Below are 18,425 nucleotides of genomic sequence, written 5' to 3' on the forward strand. Positions count from 1 at the left end.
TCAGTCATCAGTCAGTCAGTCAGTCAGTCAGTCAGTCAGTCAGTCATCAGTCATTCAGTCAGTCAGTCAGTCAGTGAGTCACCAGTCATCAGTCAGTCAGTCAGTCATCAGTCATTCAGTCAGTCAGTCAGTCAGTCAGTCATCAGTCAGTCAGTCAGTGAGTCACCAGTCATCAGTCAGACAGCCAGTCATCAGTCAGTCAGTCACCCAGTCAGTCATCAGTCAGTCAGTCAGTCATCAGTCAGTCAGTCAGTCAGTGAGTCAGTCAGTCAGTCAGTCAGTCAGTGAGTCAGTCAGTCAGTCAGTCAGTCAGTCATCAGTCAGTCATCAGTCAATCATCAGTCAGTCAGTCAATCATCAGTCAGTCAGTCAGTCAGTCAAACATCAGTCAGTCAGTCAGTGAGTCAGTCAGTCAAACATCAGTCAGTCAGTCAGTGAGTCAGTCAGTCAGTGAGTCAGTCAGTCAGTCAGTCAGTCAGTCATCAGTCAGTCAGTCAGTCAGTCAGTCAAACATCAGTCAGTCAGTCAGTCAGTCAGTCAGTCAGTCAGTCAAACATCAGTCAGTCAGAAAGTCAGTCATCAGTCAGTCAGTCATCAGTCAGTCAGAAAGTCAGTCATCAGTCAGTCAGTCATCAGTCAGTCAGAAAGTCAATCATCAGTCAGTCAGTCATCAGTCAGTCAGTCAATCAGACAATTCAGAGGATTTGTTTCCACAGTAGAAACAGAATTTATTTATAAACAAATGCAGATGCAGAAGAAAATTAGAAGCACAAAAAGCATGTCCTATTTATATGATCAAAGACTTAATATTTCTATTCAACATGATCAAAGACAGTAATATATGTATTTATCTATCTTATCATATAATCATATATATAATTATCACTGCTAATGAGTTTGGTTTTACAATTAAAAAAAATGTGATTCAATAACATAAAATATTCACAAACAGCAGACAATTATAGAAACATAATTTGTGTCAGTTTATTTGTGGCTGAAGGATGAAAAATATTAAAAACATAAAAATCCATCATGAATTTGTGTTATACACAGATATATATCTTTACACATATGTATAAATGAGATTTGTATAAATATTAATAACTAATGCACTAATTCCTAATTAATGTTATATGGTGTTAATGTTGTGTCATTTATCAGATTCGTTTGTGCAATAACTCAACATTTAAAACAGAAGTAAAGTCATGAAGGTTTAAGTTTCAAATTAAAGTTATATTATCGTCGTGTGGAATGATTTTTTTTTTAATCTTGTTGCAATTTTTATCCAACAGGATAAAAACGGTTCGTTTGTTGGAAAAACTAAAAACATCTGTGTTTGTTTTAAATTTAAAGTTTACAGTGACAGTTCAAAATATTTTCCAACTGAAATAAAAGAATCATAGTTTGTATAGAACAGTCGACGTTCCACGCCACCATTTTGTATTCCCACTGAATTCAAGTGAATTATTGTCAGACATGAAATTATTATCTGGTTAAAACGTGTTCATTTTTTCACAGGTTTTCTCATATGATCATGACTTAGTTTTTCATATAATGAAACCTGGATCTTTCTTCAGATGAAAATCAACGTATTTGAACCTGTAATTAAACAACAGCAGCACCATGAACTCAATAGATGTGAGAGATTAAAAAGTCATAACAAGGTTCATCTTTTTTCTCTTGGTGAAAACACTGAACTGTAGAAATGTGTGTTAGATGACTGGATCAAAATGGCCGCCACCACAGCTGCAGGCGCTTGTCTCTCATTGGTCGATCCACACAAATAAAGTTCTTTCATCAACGACACATCAGAATTTTCACAAAAGTCAAAGTTTGAGGCTTTTCTGCAGATTGTGAGAGAGTGAAAGTCGACAACACACCATCACTTTTCAAATTTCTACTTCTGGTTAGTTTGCAACTATATATAAACATATATAAACATAGAGTATATACATATATACGTGTGCGATAAGGCACCAAGTCAGAACAGAACGATGCAGGTAGAAGGTGATGAAGACGAGTCCAATGATGAAGATGTAACTGTTCTGCAGGCGACTGTTAAACCATCATCCATCTCATCCATGAATCCAGTTTCTCTTTTTGACAGCTTATTTTTGCCACTTTTAAAATTTATTTAGATACATTTTTGAATGTTAATTATGATTAAAATAATCTTGTTTTACTAAAGTGTGTAAAAATGACGGTGTTTTCTGTTCCAGTGGCAGAAACAATGCTGTGTCATGTTTGGTTGTGAACCTGAAGATCTGAGTGAATGACAACACGTTACAACATGCTACCGCTGCAGCTCGAAGCTTTTTTTACAATTGTTAAGAACAAAAACGTGTCGTCAGTTCATTGTCGACTTCAAGTCAACACGCGATCACAAAAACATTGAGGTCAAGAATTATGATCTGACAAGTGTTTCAGAAACTGTCGTTAATGAAAAAATACCAGACCCATAATGCACTTGTTCTGATCTGTGGAGGCCGAATAAAAGTTAAAAGTTGAAGTACATGAACTTAGATGGAAACAGTTTCCCAGCGTCAGAATTACAGGAGAAGCAATGTTGACTGTTTTCTGTTGAGTCGTATAAAATGTCCACGAGTCTCAGGAAACAACTGGTTCACCTCCAGCCGAGAAAAGAGCTAAACCGAGTTATTACACATCATCGTTATTCATAAGTTGAAACAAACTGTTCCTGAACAATACCAAGCTGCAGAAAGTCTGAAAATGATTTTGGTTGAGATAAAAATAAAAAAATCCTGATTTTGGATCTGAGAGTAGATGTTTTTACACATGAACTGAACCACAGACGTGTTCCTGACATGTTCTGCAGGTTCCCTATGGGAGAACAAACGTCTGAGTCAGTGTCTCTGGACACGTTCATGATCTTCTCCTGCAGCCTCCTGGTAGAATGTGTGTAACATGTCAGAGTCCATGTGAGGAACCAGCAGGACAATGTGTGGAAGCTTCCCAGTGAGCGAGTGGACGTGTTGATGAGGTTTCTAACACGTGACGTGAAACTGGAAGAACAAACATCTCAGGATGAAGAAGAGGAGCCGGACACGTAGAAGACGAAGACGTTAACTTGGAAACACGAGGAGATTCCAGATCTTCTGGTGATGAGGGCCGAGGCCGGTGTGGAGGAGCTGTAAACAACAACACTGATCTGTCCACAGCAGAGTTCATACGTCAGGTCCCGCCCCTGCTGCTCTGCAGGCTCCGCCCCCTGCTGCTCTACAGGCTCCGCCCCTCACCCGGAGGTTCCCACATGTTCCCGTTTGAACGAGTCGGACCCGACAACCTGCTGCTGCTCCAGACATTCTAGTTTATATGTAGATTTCTACTGATGAAAAAACTGACTTTTTTTTTTATTATTAAGTTTGTTTAAATATTTAGGTGTTTATGGACCAACAGCTGTGCACAAAGGGGTAAGTTGGATCTAATGGAAACATTTAAGATCCATAATTATGTTTTCTTACTGTCATTTAAAACCACCTGGAGCCAAGACTCGATTCCGCACAAATCCTGTGATGTTTTTCAGACTCATATATTTGATTGTATATATTTCAACATGAAGTTTTGAGCAGAGGTCAGATTCCCGGCCTCCAGGGGCCGTGATGAGGTGCGTGGCCGTTGTGCTTGTGTCCCCGGGTCAGGACACATCATATCTGGAAGGATCTGGAGGGGACGGTGAGGAAGGCGGACGACGTCCCTCTGGAGAGCTGCAGACCGCTCCAGTGCACCTTCATGTGGTGCCTCAGGTTGGACCGGGACGAGAAGCGCTTATTGCAGTGCTGGCAGGAGAACGGCTTCTCCTTGGTGTGGAGACGGCGGTGGCAGACGAGCGCTGTGGACACCCGGAAGGACTTGCCGCACTCAGGACATTGGTAGCGTTTGGGCTCTGTGTGAATCCGACGGTGGTTCTTGAGGGACATCAGGTTGGGGAACTCCTTCTGGCAGGAGTTGCACGAGTAGGTCCCAGTCTTGTGACTGTTCTTGTGGTTGAGGAGGGAGCTGGCGTGGCGGTAAGACCGCCCACACTGACCACAGGGGAAGCTCCTGGAACCACTGGGCGACGTCACCGGACTCACATCTGAGAGAAAAGAAAGTTTAAGATCGCCAAGAGTTCAAAATCAACACCCCCTATCAGGGTTTGTCTTTATATACAGTCACTGATCCTCTTTATATACAGTCACTGATCGTCTTTATATACAGTAACTGATCATCTGTATATACAGTCACTGATCATCTTTATATACAGTCACTGATCATCTTTATATACAGTCACTGATCATCTTTATATACAGTCACTGATCCTCTTTATATAAAGTCACTGATCGTCTTTATATACAGTCACTGATCCTCTTTATATACAGTCACTGATCGTCTTTATATAAAGTCACTGATCATCTTTATATACAGTCACTGATCATCTTTATATACAGTCACTGATCCTCTTTATATACAGTCACTGATCCTCTTTATATACAGTCTATAGGGTTAATAACTTCTAAACTAAACCGCAGCAGTTCATTACCATGTGGCCAGAAGAACCTAAAGGTCGGAGGTTAAAGGTCATCTGTGTTACAGTGACCAGCTGTACCTAATAAAGTGACCACTGAAGAGCATTGAAAACACTCTGTTTTTTTTTTCAGCTATTTATTTTCAGTACTCAGCAGTAAGGGTTATAGTATATGGACAAGTTCTTCTGTTAAGAAATTAATTATCAAAACATAGTTTATAAAAGTGTATAATAAGCGTTACATATATGCATGGAAACCAAAAGTTAGAACTTAAAGTAAAAAAAGGGTTATAGTTCCAAACCAAACGTTTTCTTTTTCTTCTCTAAAAACTATTTAAATGCAGGCTGGGAAAAGTTTATATTTAAAAATAAAATAAAACCAAACATGGTGAAGGAAGAAAATGTAAAAATAAAAATAGAGAATGTACAGTTATTTCTGTGTCTAGATCACATGACTCCTACAGCACTTGACGGTCACTGCACACCTTTGACTTTTCATCTTTTTTCAAACTAGCACCAGTGCTGGTGGAAACGCTGACAAGCTGGTTTTAAACACACAGTCAAAAACGATTTTAAATAAAAAAGGGAGAAAATAACATCAATAAATACAAGAGGTTACCATGAAACATAAAAAAGGTTCAAATGATGAGGACTGAGAATCACCAAGTCGTCCCTTTTCAACGCCAGTTTGATTTCTGTGAAACGGGGGGTGGGGGGGGGGGCAAGAAGAGATAAATATGGAAGAAAGGGATGATGGGAAGCTTTGACCGAGAGCGTCACAACATCACTGGGTAAAAAAACACTTTCCATTCTGACGTTCCAGTTCCTTAAATCTTCAGTCTCAGTGTCCATCCACGGTTCTGTCATCTTCACAGAACAGAGGGATGGGGGTGGGGGGTGGGGGTGATACATCAACAAAGCTCTAAACTCACATCCTAAAGACTAGTGCCGTCCATTACACGTGTTAATGATAATAATATGAGGATAATATAAATAAATGCATTACCACAATGATCTGTCGTCTTTTTCCTTCGTATAACAGAGGTCTTGAAGGTAAGATTACAACACAACACATTTACAGCTTCCTGTCGTCATCAGGCTCCTCCTCCAGCTGCCACTTCACGTCGTATAGTAACAAGTCGGAGAAACTGACCAGAGACCTGATGTTCCACCAACTGACTCTGAGCTGAGCCGGCGCCGCCTTGTTTCCATGTTGTCGCTGTGAATGATTCAAGGGTTAACTTGGCAACTGGGAAACAGCTGCTGTGATGTCATCAAACGGGGCCGTCTCTACGATTCCTCGTGCCATCATATCCCACCTGTCATTGGTTCAGCCCTGATGACATCACAGCAGCTCATTCAGTCTTCCAGATTGTCCCTGTCAATCATTTACACCGACAACATAGAAAATACGACCCAGGATAACGGGGTTTTCCTTTATAACAAACATCATCACACAGCGTCGACTAACCTCAGTGTACGCACAGTAAGAACCGGATTGAGCTAGTTTACCTTTACACCATCTTTGAGAGAAGCTCTGAAAACACAGATCATTCTGATCGGTGACGTGGCCCCGCCCACAGCTACCTATAATCTCCGAGTCGTTCTGCAGCGTAGCGGGGAAAACCTCGTCTACATGAAAATGTTCGCTCACGTTAACGCATCGTTAAGTTTCCTGTGGAAAGGAGGTGTGGTTATTTTCTACTCAACTACAGTCAACAGCTCGAAGCAGAAAATCACGTCACCACATTGCAGTGACATCATGTAGAAACTGCTCTGTCAAAGCCGAATGCATGACGTCCGGCTGTTAAACCCAGAAGTGAGAATGAGGCATCGGGAAGTGGTGAACGTGGAAGCTGCAAAAGCATGAAGCTCATCAAACACACACATACAGTTACAGCAACCCCTCAGAGACCAAAGCATCTTCTCCTCAACCAGAAAAACTCACACAAGTCTTCGCTGTCAGACCATTCAGGGACAAAAGAGAAAGAAGCCAAACTTGACCAGAACCTCCTCTGCATCGACACATTGGTCTCTAGGATAAAAACAGTCTGGACTTGGTTCGGACCACCTCGGTCAGAATATGGATTAAAAACATTGTGACGAAGGCAACAAGAGAAAATTCCATCGAGAAAAAAACTCCCCACAAACTTTATCAGAAACAACACTGACACCGGTTGACTCGAGACACTGAGACGGACACGATGTCTCATTAGAAAAGAAGGCATCAGACCCTCACAGCAGCTCAGTCCGTCAAACCGTCACAACCACAGGACTCAGTGTTCACGAGCTGGTCTGGAGCAGTCTGGACTCAGCTCAGGGTCTGTGGCCCAAATCCTCATTGATGTTCCAGAGCGAGGAAGAAGCTCAGTGATAGAGGGCAACATGCAGGAGGGAGGCGTAGTGAAGTCCATGCAGCTGATAAAAACTACATCATGTCTGTCTGCAGTCCATGAGCCTGCCCCCCTGCCCCCGTCAGTCAGTCCTTCTGAGAGTGACAGTAGCATGGCCTTCTGGGTACATCCGTGAATAAGCCTTGGCTCGAGAAGTTTAGAGAGATACTAGAGACGTGTGAGTGTATGTGCACGTCTTCCATTTCAGCCGAGTGTCAGAGTGAGTGTGTGTGGCGTCCACTTTGTGTTTGGGTATGTTCACGTCATGTAGGACAAGGACTGACACACAATGTCTTTCACTCACACACCACAGCCACACATGGAAATGAGGAAGAGGAGCATGAGCAGGAGGAAGAGCAGTGTTGGCACCTCCAGAAACCTTTGCATGTGACTGCCCCCCCTCCTCCCCCCATTCTACCCCCACCACCAACAGTCCCTCCCCCTCCCATCCCAAAGCTTATATGAATGGGCCACCGGGCATACCCAGGAAGTTGGGCGCACCCATGGCCATGGGAGGGGGCGCCGTTGAGCCGCTCCAGTGCACCTTCATGTGGTGCCTCAGGTTGGACTTGGAGGAGAAGTGCTTATCACAGTGCTGGCAGGAGAACGGCTTTTCCTTGGTGTGAATGCGGCGGTGGCAGATGAGTTGTGTGGACACACGGAAGGACTTGCCGCAGTCCGGGCACTGGTAGCGTTTGGGCTCTGTGTGAATCCGACGGTGGTTCTTGAGGGACATCAGGTTGGGGAACTCTTTCTGGCAGGAGTTGCAGAAGTAGGTCCCAGTCTTGTGACTGTTCTTGTGGTTGAGGAGGGAGCTGGCGTGGCGGTAAGACCGCCCACACTGGTCACAGACATGGGACTTAATGACCTCACTGCTGCCCCCACGACTGCGGGCTTTTGCGACGCTGCCTGGGTTGAGTCCTTGCTCTTGCATCAAGGTGATGTCCAGGCCTGACCCCCAGCCCAACTCCTGGGAGCCCCCTGGTCGGGGCTGCTGGGCTCTGGGCTGGCGGGGCTGTGGTGTCTGGCCATGGGTGATCTCCATGTGGAGTCTGAAGCTGGACTGTGTAGGAAAGGCTCGTTGGCAGGACCGGCATGTCAGCTCCCGTTGCTTCTGGTGGACTCGGCGGTGGTTGTAGAGCTGGGAGGAAACACGAAAGGCCTTGCCACAATCATGGCAACGGTGGCGCCGTGTCTCAGAGTGGATACGGCGGTGGTTTTTCAGGGCAAGCAGGTTGGAGTAGGTCTTGAGGCACACAGCGCAGTGGTAGATGCCGACGGTGTGGGTGTTCTTGTGGTTGAGGAGGGAGCTGGCATGGCGGTAGGAGCGGCCACATTGATCACATCTGTGCAGATACAAAGACGTAAAACAAGAGGTGGGTGGGGGGGGGGGGGGGGGGGGGGGGGTAGGAAGGGGAGGAGGACCAGAAGGAAAGAAAAAGAGATTAGCAACGGAAGGCGGTTGTTTGTTTTCATTATTCTAGCCAACTTAATCTCAGGTTACTGGTTACCACTTTATTTTTCAGAATCACTGAAACATTTTAACTAGTCATCATCTAAGATGTTGTACATACAGGTATATGATCTGAAATCCGGCTTTAAGCTTTTAAAGAAGACTATAACAAAGTGGTGTACCAATTAAAGTTATGATTGCTAGATAGGTCATAGGGAGAGGGCTGCCGGGTGGGTGAGGAAGGAAGGGACATGGGAGAAACTATGGACTAAGTGGGATTCACGTAGGGAACTGGGAGGTATCTGCTGCTCCCTGCACTGCACAAATGGCCACAAGCTTCAAACAGCTTCTTTCACATCTGAGAACAATTTCCTGACACTTCACCACCTTCTTTTGGGTGATTACTGGTTCTGAATATAGGATGCAAACCAATCAAACATACCCGAAGAACCTCAATCATGTCCGACTGTAGTTGCGTGCAGCAACTGTGCAGTAGTAAAGAATCCATGAACCTCTAGACATGGGCAGTGCAGCTAGCTCCAAATACTTCCTAATTCTTCCTGTGACTTCAATTTGCCAAGACAATCGCAATGTCCCATCACAGTACTGCAGCGTATAGGCTAATAAATGGCCAGTAAATTTATTCTAACTAAAGAAAACAAACACACAAATAAAAAACTACAGTCAACATCAGAGCAAGAGTGAGGAACACACAACATCAATGCTTAAGATTTTGCTAATGTGCTACACAAACAATTCTACAAATCTGTGACAAAATGTGCTAAGAAAACAGCATGAAAACATTAAACATGTAATGTTTGATTGTAGGTACCCTAAAAAACTTGAGTGTGTGATATATGCTAACTGAAAGCAAACGGGGTTGACTTATCTGGTCTCTCCACTAATTCAATTTGTCCAAACTTCAGAAAAATCCGAATTCCGGCACGCGTATGGTCCCAAGGAAGCCGGATTGGAGATCATATACCTGTAATAGACATGTAGAGATCTAAATTTATCTTCACTACTTTTTTCAACTTCGAAGAATCACAAATAACTAACGAGAACTCACGTGTACCGACATTCTTCGCCCTCTCCCGTGGGTGCAGTGGCCTTCCTCCTGACTTCCATGCCTACCTGATTCTCCCCGCAGCGATGCCTGGCCAGACCGGACCTCCCCTGGAAACTCTTCCCACAGCTGGGGCAGCCAAAGGGGGTAGCACCCTCCTCGTGGACTTTCTGATGGTTGCGGAGGAACCTGGCCAGCCGGAAGGCTTTCCCACATGTGTGGCAGATGTGCTTCTTCCGTTGTGTGTGTATGCGCATGTGGTTCCGCAGCGCCATGTAATTAGTGTAGGGCTTGTCGCAGAAGTTGCACCGGAAGTTGCCTGTCTTGTGGGTGTGCTTGTGGTTCAGCAGCGAGCTTGCATGTTTGTAGGCGCAACTGCACAGGTCACAGGCGTAGGGTCTCTCATCAGAGTCCAGGTCAACAGAACTTCTCTCCATGCTGATGTTGGTGGAGCTGTTGGTGGAGGAGGACGAAGGCAGGTGCTGGGCTGGGCAGTCATGGGCGGCAAGCTCATCAGCCGTAGCAAAGCCTTCACAGCAGCCATCGCACTCAAAATCCATCTGGGCCCCAGGGCCCTGCGGGCCTTTGCACAGGCCGGCTGTAGAGTGGGTAGCTAGCTGTCTCTGAGTGCGGAAGCCCTTCCCACACTCTTGGCAGTTATGCTTCTTCTGGGCAAAGTGGAGACGTAGGTGGTTTTTCATTGCCAGCCTGTTGGGGTACGTAGAGTTGCAAACATTGCAGTGGTACTCTCCAATTTTGTGAAGGTTCTTGTGATTGGCTAGACTGCCTGCATGTCGGTATGTCTTTCCACATTCTTCACAGGCAAAAGGCCGCCGTCCACTTTCAGAAGGGTCAAACTTCTGAGGTCTGGAAGTTCCAGCTGAAGAGTAGGGTTTCTTGAACCCTTGATGGCTGTATTTAACACCCATTGCCTGGCCCTTCGATGACTCTCCTCTCATAGTCTGCATTTGAGATGGGCCTGCCTGCTGGAAGCGGGAACCGTTTGGGCCAGTTCGGACGAGACCTTTGGCCCGATGCTCCTCGTGGAGCCGGAGGTGGTTTATCAGCTGCTTTTGGATCTTGAAAGCCTTACCACATTCCTCACACTTGTGCCTGCAGCAGGGATGGGTAGACAGGAAGAAAAAACAAAAAAATTAAGAAACCAAGTCAAAGTCCTTATAGAGTTGGCAGCGAGAGGATATTGTTACGATCACTCACTATAGTTAAAATCTGAATATATACTGTGGCAGACAGACTTAAGAAAAGCCACAAATCTAAAATAAATTACAAGTGTGGAGAAATGACAAAGATGGAATTAAATAGTAAACTCGACACAATGATTGTCATGGTTAACACAGCAGTTGTTCAGTGTCCAAAGAAGTAAATGTCCAATATTTATCAACAGTTGTGGGACATGTCTTTTGTTTTTGAATTTAGTACAAACCACAGCTACAACTTAACTCATCCACTTGTCATAAAGTGTAACTAAAACATTTCTTACCCTAATGCCAAACTCAGTCACCATTTGAAACATTTCTTTACATATTGGTAAAAATTTGCATTGTCTTTAAAATGTACAAGATTTTGCATAAAATTGCAAAAAAATCTGGGACCTACCTTTTCAGGTCAAAGTGGGTCCTTTGGTGATTCTTGAGAGCCAGCAGATTGTAGTAGCGTTTTTGACAAACCAAGCAGCGAAAAACACCAGTTTTATGTGACTTCTTGTGGTTGAGGAGTGAGCAGGGGTGTCGGTATCCTCGTCCACACTGGTCACACTTGTGGGGCTTGTCACTTTGGTCAACCATAGGCCTACGTCCATCACCACCAACATCACGGCTCCCCCCAGCAACCCCACCACCAACGCCATCTCCTCCAGACATCCCTTTGGCTCCGTTCAGGCCCTGCTTGCTCAGTGAACTGGCCCGATTCTTACCAGGACATAGGTGGGTGATTAGGTGGTGGCGGTCAGCGAAAAACATGCCACAGTCAACACAAATGTGGTTGCGCCCATCCATCTTGTCATTGCCATTAGCTGAGCTGCTTGCAATACTCTGTTGCTGACCATCTGGCCTTTGGGGGCCATGGACCAACTGGTGATTCAGGAGGTCCTGCTTCCTGGAGAAGCTCTGGCCACAGGTAGAGCAGATCATTCTCCAATCCTGTTCCAGGTTGGAAGGTCCTGGTCCTGTTGGGTTGTTGGCGTGGCTACGCAAGTGGCTCCTAAGAGCTCTGAGGCTGGCATAGTGGTTACCGCACACAGAGCACTGATACACTTCACCATCATCCTCGTCACCTTTGTCACTGTTCCCCATTCTCTTTCCTCCGCTTTGGGAGTACTGTCGTTGGCTGCCGCCTTCTTTCAAGGTACTGGAACTTCCAGCAGGCAATGAGGTTCCACTAGAGCTGTGATAGTTCATGTTCCCCATGAAACCATTGGACATGTTGCCTTGTTGCTGTGGCTGCTGGCCATGGCGGGGACACATGTGTGACTTGATGCCTGATACATCTCCATACATCTCACCACAGTCAGCACACACATGTCTGTCAGCCTGACGGTGCGCTGAGTTGCTCTGGGAAAGTGAGCTGCCATCAAAACGATCATGAAACTCAAGAGAGTCCAACCCACTGCTGTGACCACCATCTGGTACAAAGTGGGCAGCATCACCGAGATTCCCTGGCAGCGAGATTGGAGTGGTGGCACCACTGCCTTCCTGGACATAGCTCTGCTGGGAGTCCAGAGTTAGTGGCTCTGGAGATAGCCAGTCATTGCTGTCGTTATTAATAGGCTGGTTTGAGGAACGTCCCTTGTGGCTTCGTAGGTGACTGTGTAGTGCTGCCAGGTGAGGGTACTGCTTACAGCAGATGGTGCACTGGTAGTGGCCTGTCTGATGGCAACGTTTGTGGTTCACGAGGCTTCCTGCATGCCGGTAACTTTTTCCACACTCCCCACACTTAAAGCGGCGCTCTCCATCATCTGGAGAATGGGCCTGGGGCACACGGCCTGCAGAGGGAGAAGATACTGAGCCCTGTGATCCAGAACTTAGTGTGTCAGAGTTGAGGATGGATCCGTCCTGCCCATGGGAAGCAGGGTGGGGATCATGGGTTAAATAGTGGACTTTCAAGGTCTCCAGATCTGGGTGTCCTGCCCCACAGTATGCGCATGTGTAGATGGGATTGTTGACTGGAGGGCCCATGATAGGGTCATAGGGACCTCTTTTCTCAGTGGGCAGGGGCGGCAGAGGCAAAGGGTCCCCCAGGGCTGGTGTGTATGCTGGGGATCGAACTGCACTCAGATTGTGAGGCATGATGCCTGGGAAACTGCGGGGCAGGCCAAGGGAGGGGGAGGCTGTGTTGTGCATCAGGATGTGCTCCTGAAAATCAGCTTTATTTGGCAGGGCTACCTGGCAGAGGTGGCAGAAACACGAGGTGGTGTCTTCGCTCTGGGATGACTGAGTGCCGCTACTGCCACTACCACTGCTGCTCACCATTGATGCCCCGGGAGTCTTGAACTTCGAGTGAGTTCTCTCGTGGCTGTTTAGGGCAGCCAGGTTGCTGAATTGTTTGAAACACACAGAGCACTTAAAAGTTCCTTGTTGGTGACACTTCTTGTGGTTCACCAGACTACCGTGATGCCGGTAGGTTCTGTCACACTGATCGCACTTGAACGGTCTGTCCCAAGCGTCGTCGGATTCAGGGGAGCCTTTTTTTCCGTGTTCCTCTGTCTCGTGGCTTTGTAGGACACTATGTCCCATGCCACTATTATTCAAATGGGAGCGGCCAAACCCGTCGGAGAGGTCCTGGGCGAGACCGTAGTCCCTCTCGTCGTGGCCTGCGTCTTCAGGTACTTCTTCGCTCTCTTCTTCTGTGTGCGCGCTACTGGGAGACAATGTGTGGATACGAAGGTGGTTCTTCAAAGCTACAGCGTTGGGTAGGGTACGGGTACAAACAGGGCACTGGAAGGAACCCACTTCGTGAGACTTTTTGTGATTAGCTAAGCTAGCTGCGTGCTTGTAAATTCGGCCACACTGTTCACACTCAAAACGTCCGGTCTCTTCTTGCTGATAATGTGCTTTCATATGTTCTAGAAGACTTGGAGTACTCGGGCAAACCATATCACATTCTTTACAGGGGTATCCCTTGGCACGACTCATATCATGCATTGCCATAGTACTCTAAAGCAAATCAGTTGGAGGGATTCACGGTTCACAACAGAGCAATGAACAGTGATGTAAGGGGGGTGGAGGAGGAACAGTTGGGCTTAGCTCTTCGGTGGAGGTCAAAGATGGCAGCCAGTTTTTCCCCAAGCACCAGCGCTGGTCCGGCCAATCAGGACCCACCCTCGGAGGTGGTGACCCTATTAGGGTCGGTCTCACTGTGAAGACAAGAACAAAACAGAAACTTTAAGAGTCTTCATTTTAGCTTTAACTTTTAATTAAAAAAAAACAATCAAGTTCATCTGAGAATTTTAACAGACAACAATACCACATTTCTCAAACATGTAAGATAGTGAAACATATTCAACATGCTGATCTTTTTACCTCACTAAGCATTATGTGATTGTATCTTAACTGAAGGATTTCAACACGAGTCACGTTGCACCAGTCACACCTGACAGCCCTCTGCAGGACACACCTTTGTTTACAGTGTAAAGAGGATGACGCTCTGCCCCCCCCCCCCCGAGCTGCGCTGCCCCCCCACCCCCCCAACAGTCAGAAGGTCTCCGACCAGAGGAAGGTCATTTACTCTGTAGCAAATGTCCTCAATTTACACTTTAACAATAAACACCATGACATATCACAGGTTATTAGGGCGTACAGGATGTTTTCTTTGTGATCGTTTTAATTGCTCTGCAGTTAATGAGACACATTAAACCTGCGACACAACACAAGATGTCAGGACATCAGGCTAAAGTGACCAATGATCTGACCTCATTGATTAATAACATAAATATTAAAAATGGTTATCAGTTCGTGTGTGAAGAGGGACAGAGACGAACACACAGCCACAAGTTCTTTTCGCAGATTACGACGTAAGACAATGTTTTGACTTCATTGTGGCAGAAGAAGCGACGCCGTCTATCCAGGAACATAAATATGAATTCAGCAGGTATTGATATAGATCAGTTGTAAGTGTGATGATTAGAAAACAGCAGAGGAGCAAAGTCACTTTTGACCTGCGGAGTAATGGCCTCAATGCAGTGGTGCTGCTAAAGGCTTTTCACGCAGCTTGTCATTCATGCTTCTCAAAGGGCGACGCACAGAAGGGGCCCGTGAAAACCCAGAGGCATGCCCCGGCCTTTAGGAGGGCCAGGAGGGGCCACCTTGATACAGTAAAGGCTGAAATCTGAGTTAGTCCTTTTAAGCTTTAGGTACAGCCTATACGCCTAACCTTATTTTGTTTATTACAGCACACTTGAAATAACAACATTCTATAATACTTTTAAGTACTTTCTAAATAGCAAAGGGAGTTCATATTTATGTGACTGATTCTATAAACAGATATGAATCCATGAAAAAGCAGTGATGTGCCACAAAATTGTGGATGTGATACATTGAAATAAATCGTTGTGCATTTGAGTTGTTGACACGTGAGACTAGTGAGGGTTCAGACCTCTGGTATCAAGATTATCTATTATTCAGTCATTTGTGTAATTTGGTAGAAACACAAATGCACCTGCTGAAGAATAAATAAAGTAATATGTAAAGTTGGAGCTGGGAGATAATTAAAATGTGTTAGTGCACGTTACTACACACAGTCAATTTACAAGTCACTAATCAGATCAATAGTTCTCAAAGAACCAGAGTGATTTAAATGAGTCAATGGCTGAGACAGCTGTAACAAGATCATCTGTAATCTGTACCAGATTACACCAGGCCACCATGTTAATCTGCTCTGACACACACACACACACACACACACACACACACACACACACACACACACACACACACACACACACACACACACACACACACACACACACACACACACACACACACACACACACACACACACACACACACACACACCTCTGAAAGACTTTCCATATTTCCTTATAAAGGTTCTCTGGGAAAATACTGCATAGGTGTGTGGGGGGGGGGGGGGGGTGAGAGGTAGAAGAAGTCAAAGGGGAGGGAGTTGTGTGGGAGGGTGGTAGCTGGAAGCCTGTGTCCATCTTTTTAGACATTACCTGCAGATAAAGTCTGGAGAATTTGGTCCGGACTTTACCTGCAACAGGAAGTTTTCTGCACGGACTCGTTCACATTCTTCAGGTGAGCGGTGGAGCAGCAGACAGAGACAGGAAGTGATGTATTAATTGACAAGCATATGAATTTTCACTGTGAAAAAGCAGAGCCACAGACATAGATGTCAAGATTTTGGTTTTAAGAGCCGCCTCCTGTGTCATGTGCTGGAGAAAGAACTCCCATGATCTCTGCAGTGGAATTCATGTTCCTCTGCCTCTGTGTGCTGCACCTTCACCAGAACAACACCTTGTTCATGAGGGAAAGACAAACTCCGGAGAAAGTCTCAGTCCTGACGACATCGGATATATTGACATAAATCAAACAGGTGATATTCTACTGGAGGTTTGTTGTGTCCGACACACCAGACATCACAAATCATCCAGATGTTTGTATGAAACACTTTGGATTTTAATCCCAACAGAGATTCAAATTCAGAAATTACTTTGTCACATTATAATATTTTTCAATTTAAAGTCTTCACATTCAGTTACTGTGACAAATGTGTAATCTGTATGTGGAAGAGTGTAGACGAAAGTATTTTGCAGTGGAAAGTATTATTTCACAGAATAAATGAAAGGAAAGATGTTTATTACACACACATCTCTTGATCGAGCTTTAACAATCAATAAAATTATTTAATACCTGCACATGTGAATATCTTTAATTATAAACTGAACATTGATGTTTTGGGACTCTGACCGACAACCGACTCTTTTTCCTCCAAAATGTAATCATACATGTTATTATTACACATCAGTAGCGGATTCCCTGATAATAATTAATTGTTAAATATAGTTTATGTCATTCTGTAAAATGTCACTTTAATTTCCATTATTTCAGAGTAAGCTTGAATTAAACATCAGCATGTTCATAACATGACACAAATATCTCCCTTACACAAAGTTGCACTTTGCACATATTCACATCAGAGCCGCGGTGGTTGATTACTTTGTACTGGAGTTGAATAGAAACATCTAAACAGCAGCTGAGCACACTGGTTAGTTTTAAACTTTAAAACCTGTTTAATCCACACGAGACGCACTGATGTGATCGATCATCGTTTGGATCAGCAGCCAATCATCGTCCTCTCTGCTCATGTAAACAGCTTCATACAAACAGCAGGAAACACGTTTATTCTCCACAAACATCTGAGACCGTGGATCCTCCTGCGGCTCCTCCTCGCTCCATCAGGCCGAGGAGGAGCCGCAGGACTCCCTGACCTTGGCCCGTCTCCTGTCGGTTCAGCCCCAGCACGGAATCCTCGGGACAAAGCGGAGGATCGCCGCCGACATTTCCTTCTACCGACCCCCGATTTACCCGCAGGAGTGACATCCGAGCCCCGGCCGGCCGTGGAAGGGAACCGAGCGCGATTGTGATCCACGAACAGCCGCGTCGTTTCAGCCATGATGCTCCACGCAGAGCGCGACTGAACCTGCGGCCATCAGCCACTTTCACCGAGACCCCATCTCCATCGGAAAATGGCTTTCGATCAGCGAGCCATTTTCCCCCATGCTAACGAGCTAGCGTCGCTTTCTTACCTCCACACAGCCCGTACGCACATCGGCTACACCCAGCGACCGGGAAGCGTCCGGCCGCTGGAAACACGACGCGGCCGCACGGAGGGAACCACACGGAGCGATCCGCTCCGTCACGGCCGAACGATTCGTGAATAAAACGGGGAAAACAGACACGGCCGAGCTAGCGTTAGCATTAGCACATGGCTAGTTAGCGCCCTCCCCCCGCCATCAGAAGGTTTCACAACTAAATAAAAACATAACAATCACGCAGCTGCGTTGATTTAAACACGCACGTGTGGATCCACACCGCACCCACACACCGCACCCACGCCGCCCGCAGGTGAAGCTGCGGCCGCCGCGAGGGCTCCTAGAGGTGTGCGCTGCAGCTAGCATTAGCATCCCGAGGCTAATCCTGAGCTACACAAAGATGTGGACAAACACACCGCGGCCCCGCGCACACAAACCTCGGTGTTATGCCGAGAACCGCTCCTCACTCACCCCTCTGATGGCCGCTGTGGCCGCCGGGTGGACGATGCACGGCGCGGAGCTGCAGAATGGGCACGTTTCACGGATTAGACATGGTTCTTTATCTCTCCTCCTCCCGCTCCACCGCAGACTCCGGGTTCTCGGGTCTTTCCCCTCCGCCGCTCAGACACTCACTTCCTGCCGCTGCTAGCGGAGCGCACACGGCAGCGCGTCACTGTGCGCAGCTGCAGCAGCGGCGCGGCACCGCGCGGCAGAGCGGCAGAGCGGCAGCGCGGGTTTCCGCGCGTTGCAGAGAATAACCGAGACAGATGAAGACGAAGAGGAAGAAAATGATGATGATGAAGAAGAGGATGATGAAAATGATGAAGATGTTGATGAAGAAGAAGATTATGATGATGGTGATGAAAATGATAATGATGAGGAAGATGATGATGATGAAGAAGATGATTAAGATGTTGATGAAGAAGAAGATTATGATGATGGTAATAATGATGAAGTAGATGATGATGATGATGATGGTAATAATGATGAAAATGATGATGAAGTAGATGATGATGATAATTATGGTGAAGAAGATGATGATGAGGAAGATAATGGTGATGAGAATGATGATGATGCTGAAGAAGAAGATGATGGCGGTGATGATGATGAAGAATTGTCTTTTTGATTATCATTTTGATTCTATATAATAAATATTTTATATTAATAATCGTAATTGTTATGATTAATAATAATGAATA

The 18,425-nt window shown here is 45.7% G+C and overlaps 1 protein-coding gene across 1 annotated transcript; it reads right to left on the minus strand.

The window, feature by feature from the left end:
* Positions 1 to 698: 698 nt before the first annotated feature.
* si:dkey-89b17.4 (zinc finger protein 646) lies at positions 699 to 17,844 on the minus strand. The gene is made up of 5 exons (XM_053443868.1): positions 17,698 to 17,844; positions 11,055 to 13,809; positions 9,441 to 10,550; positions 7,402 to 8,264; positions 699 to 4,096 (listed from the first exon to the last, which is right to left on the minus strand). Exons 2-5 carry the CDS (start codon positions 13,601 to 13,603, stop codon positions 3,666 to 3,668), a joined length of 4,953 nt encoding a protein of 1,650 aa, XP_053299843.1. The 5' UTR covers positions 13,604 to 13,809; positions 17,698 to 17,844; the 3' UTR covers positions 699 to 3,665.
* Between the last annotated feature and the right edge of the window lie 581 nt (positions 17,845 to 18,425).

The sequence above is a fragment of the Pleuronectes platessa genome, chromosome 16 (genome assembly GCF_947347685.1).
Source record: "Pleuronectes platessa chromosome 16, fPlePla1.1, whole genome shotgun sequence".
Classification (NCBI taxonomy): domain Eukaryota; kingdom Metazoa; phylum Chordata; class Actinopteri; order Pleuronectiformes; family Pleuronectidae; genus Pleuronectes; species Pleuronectes platessa.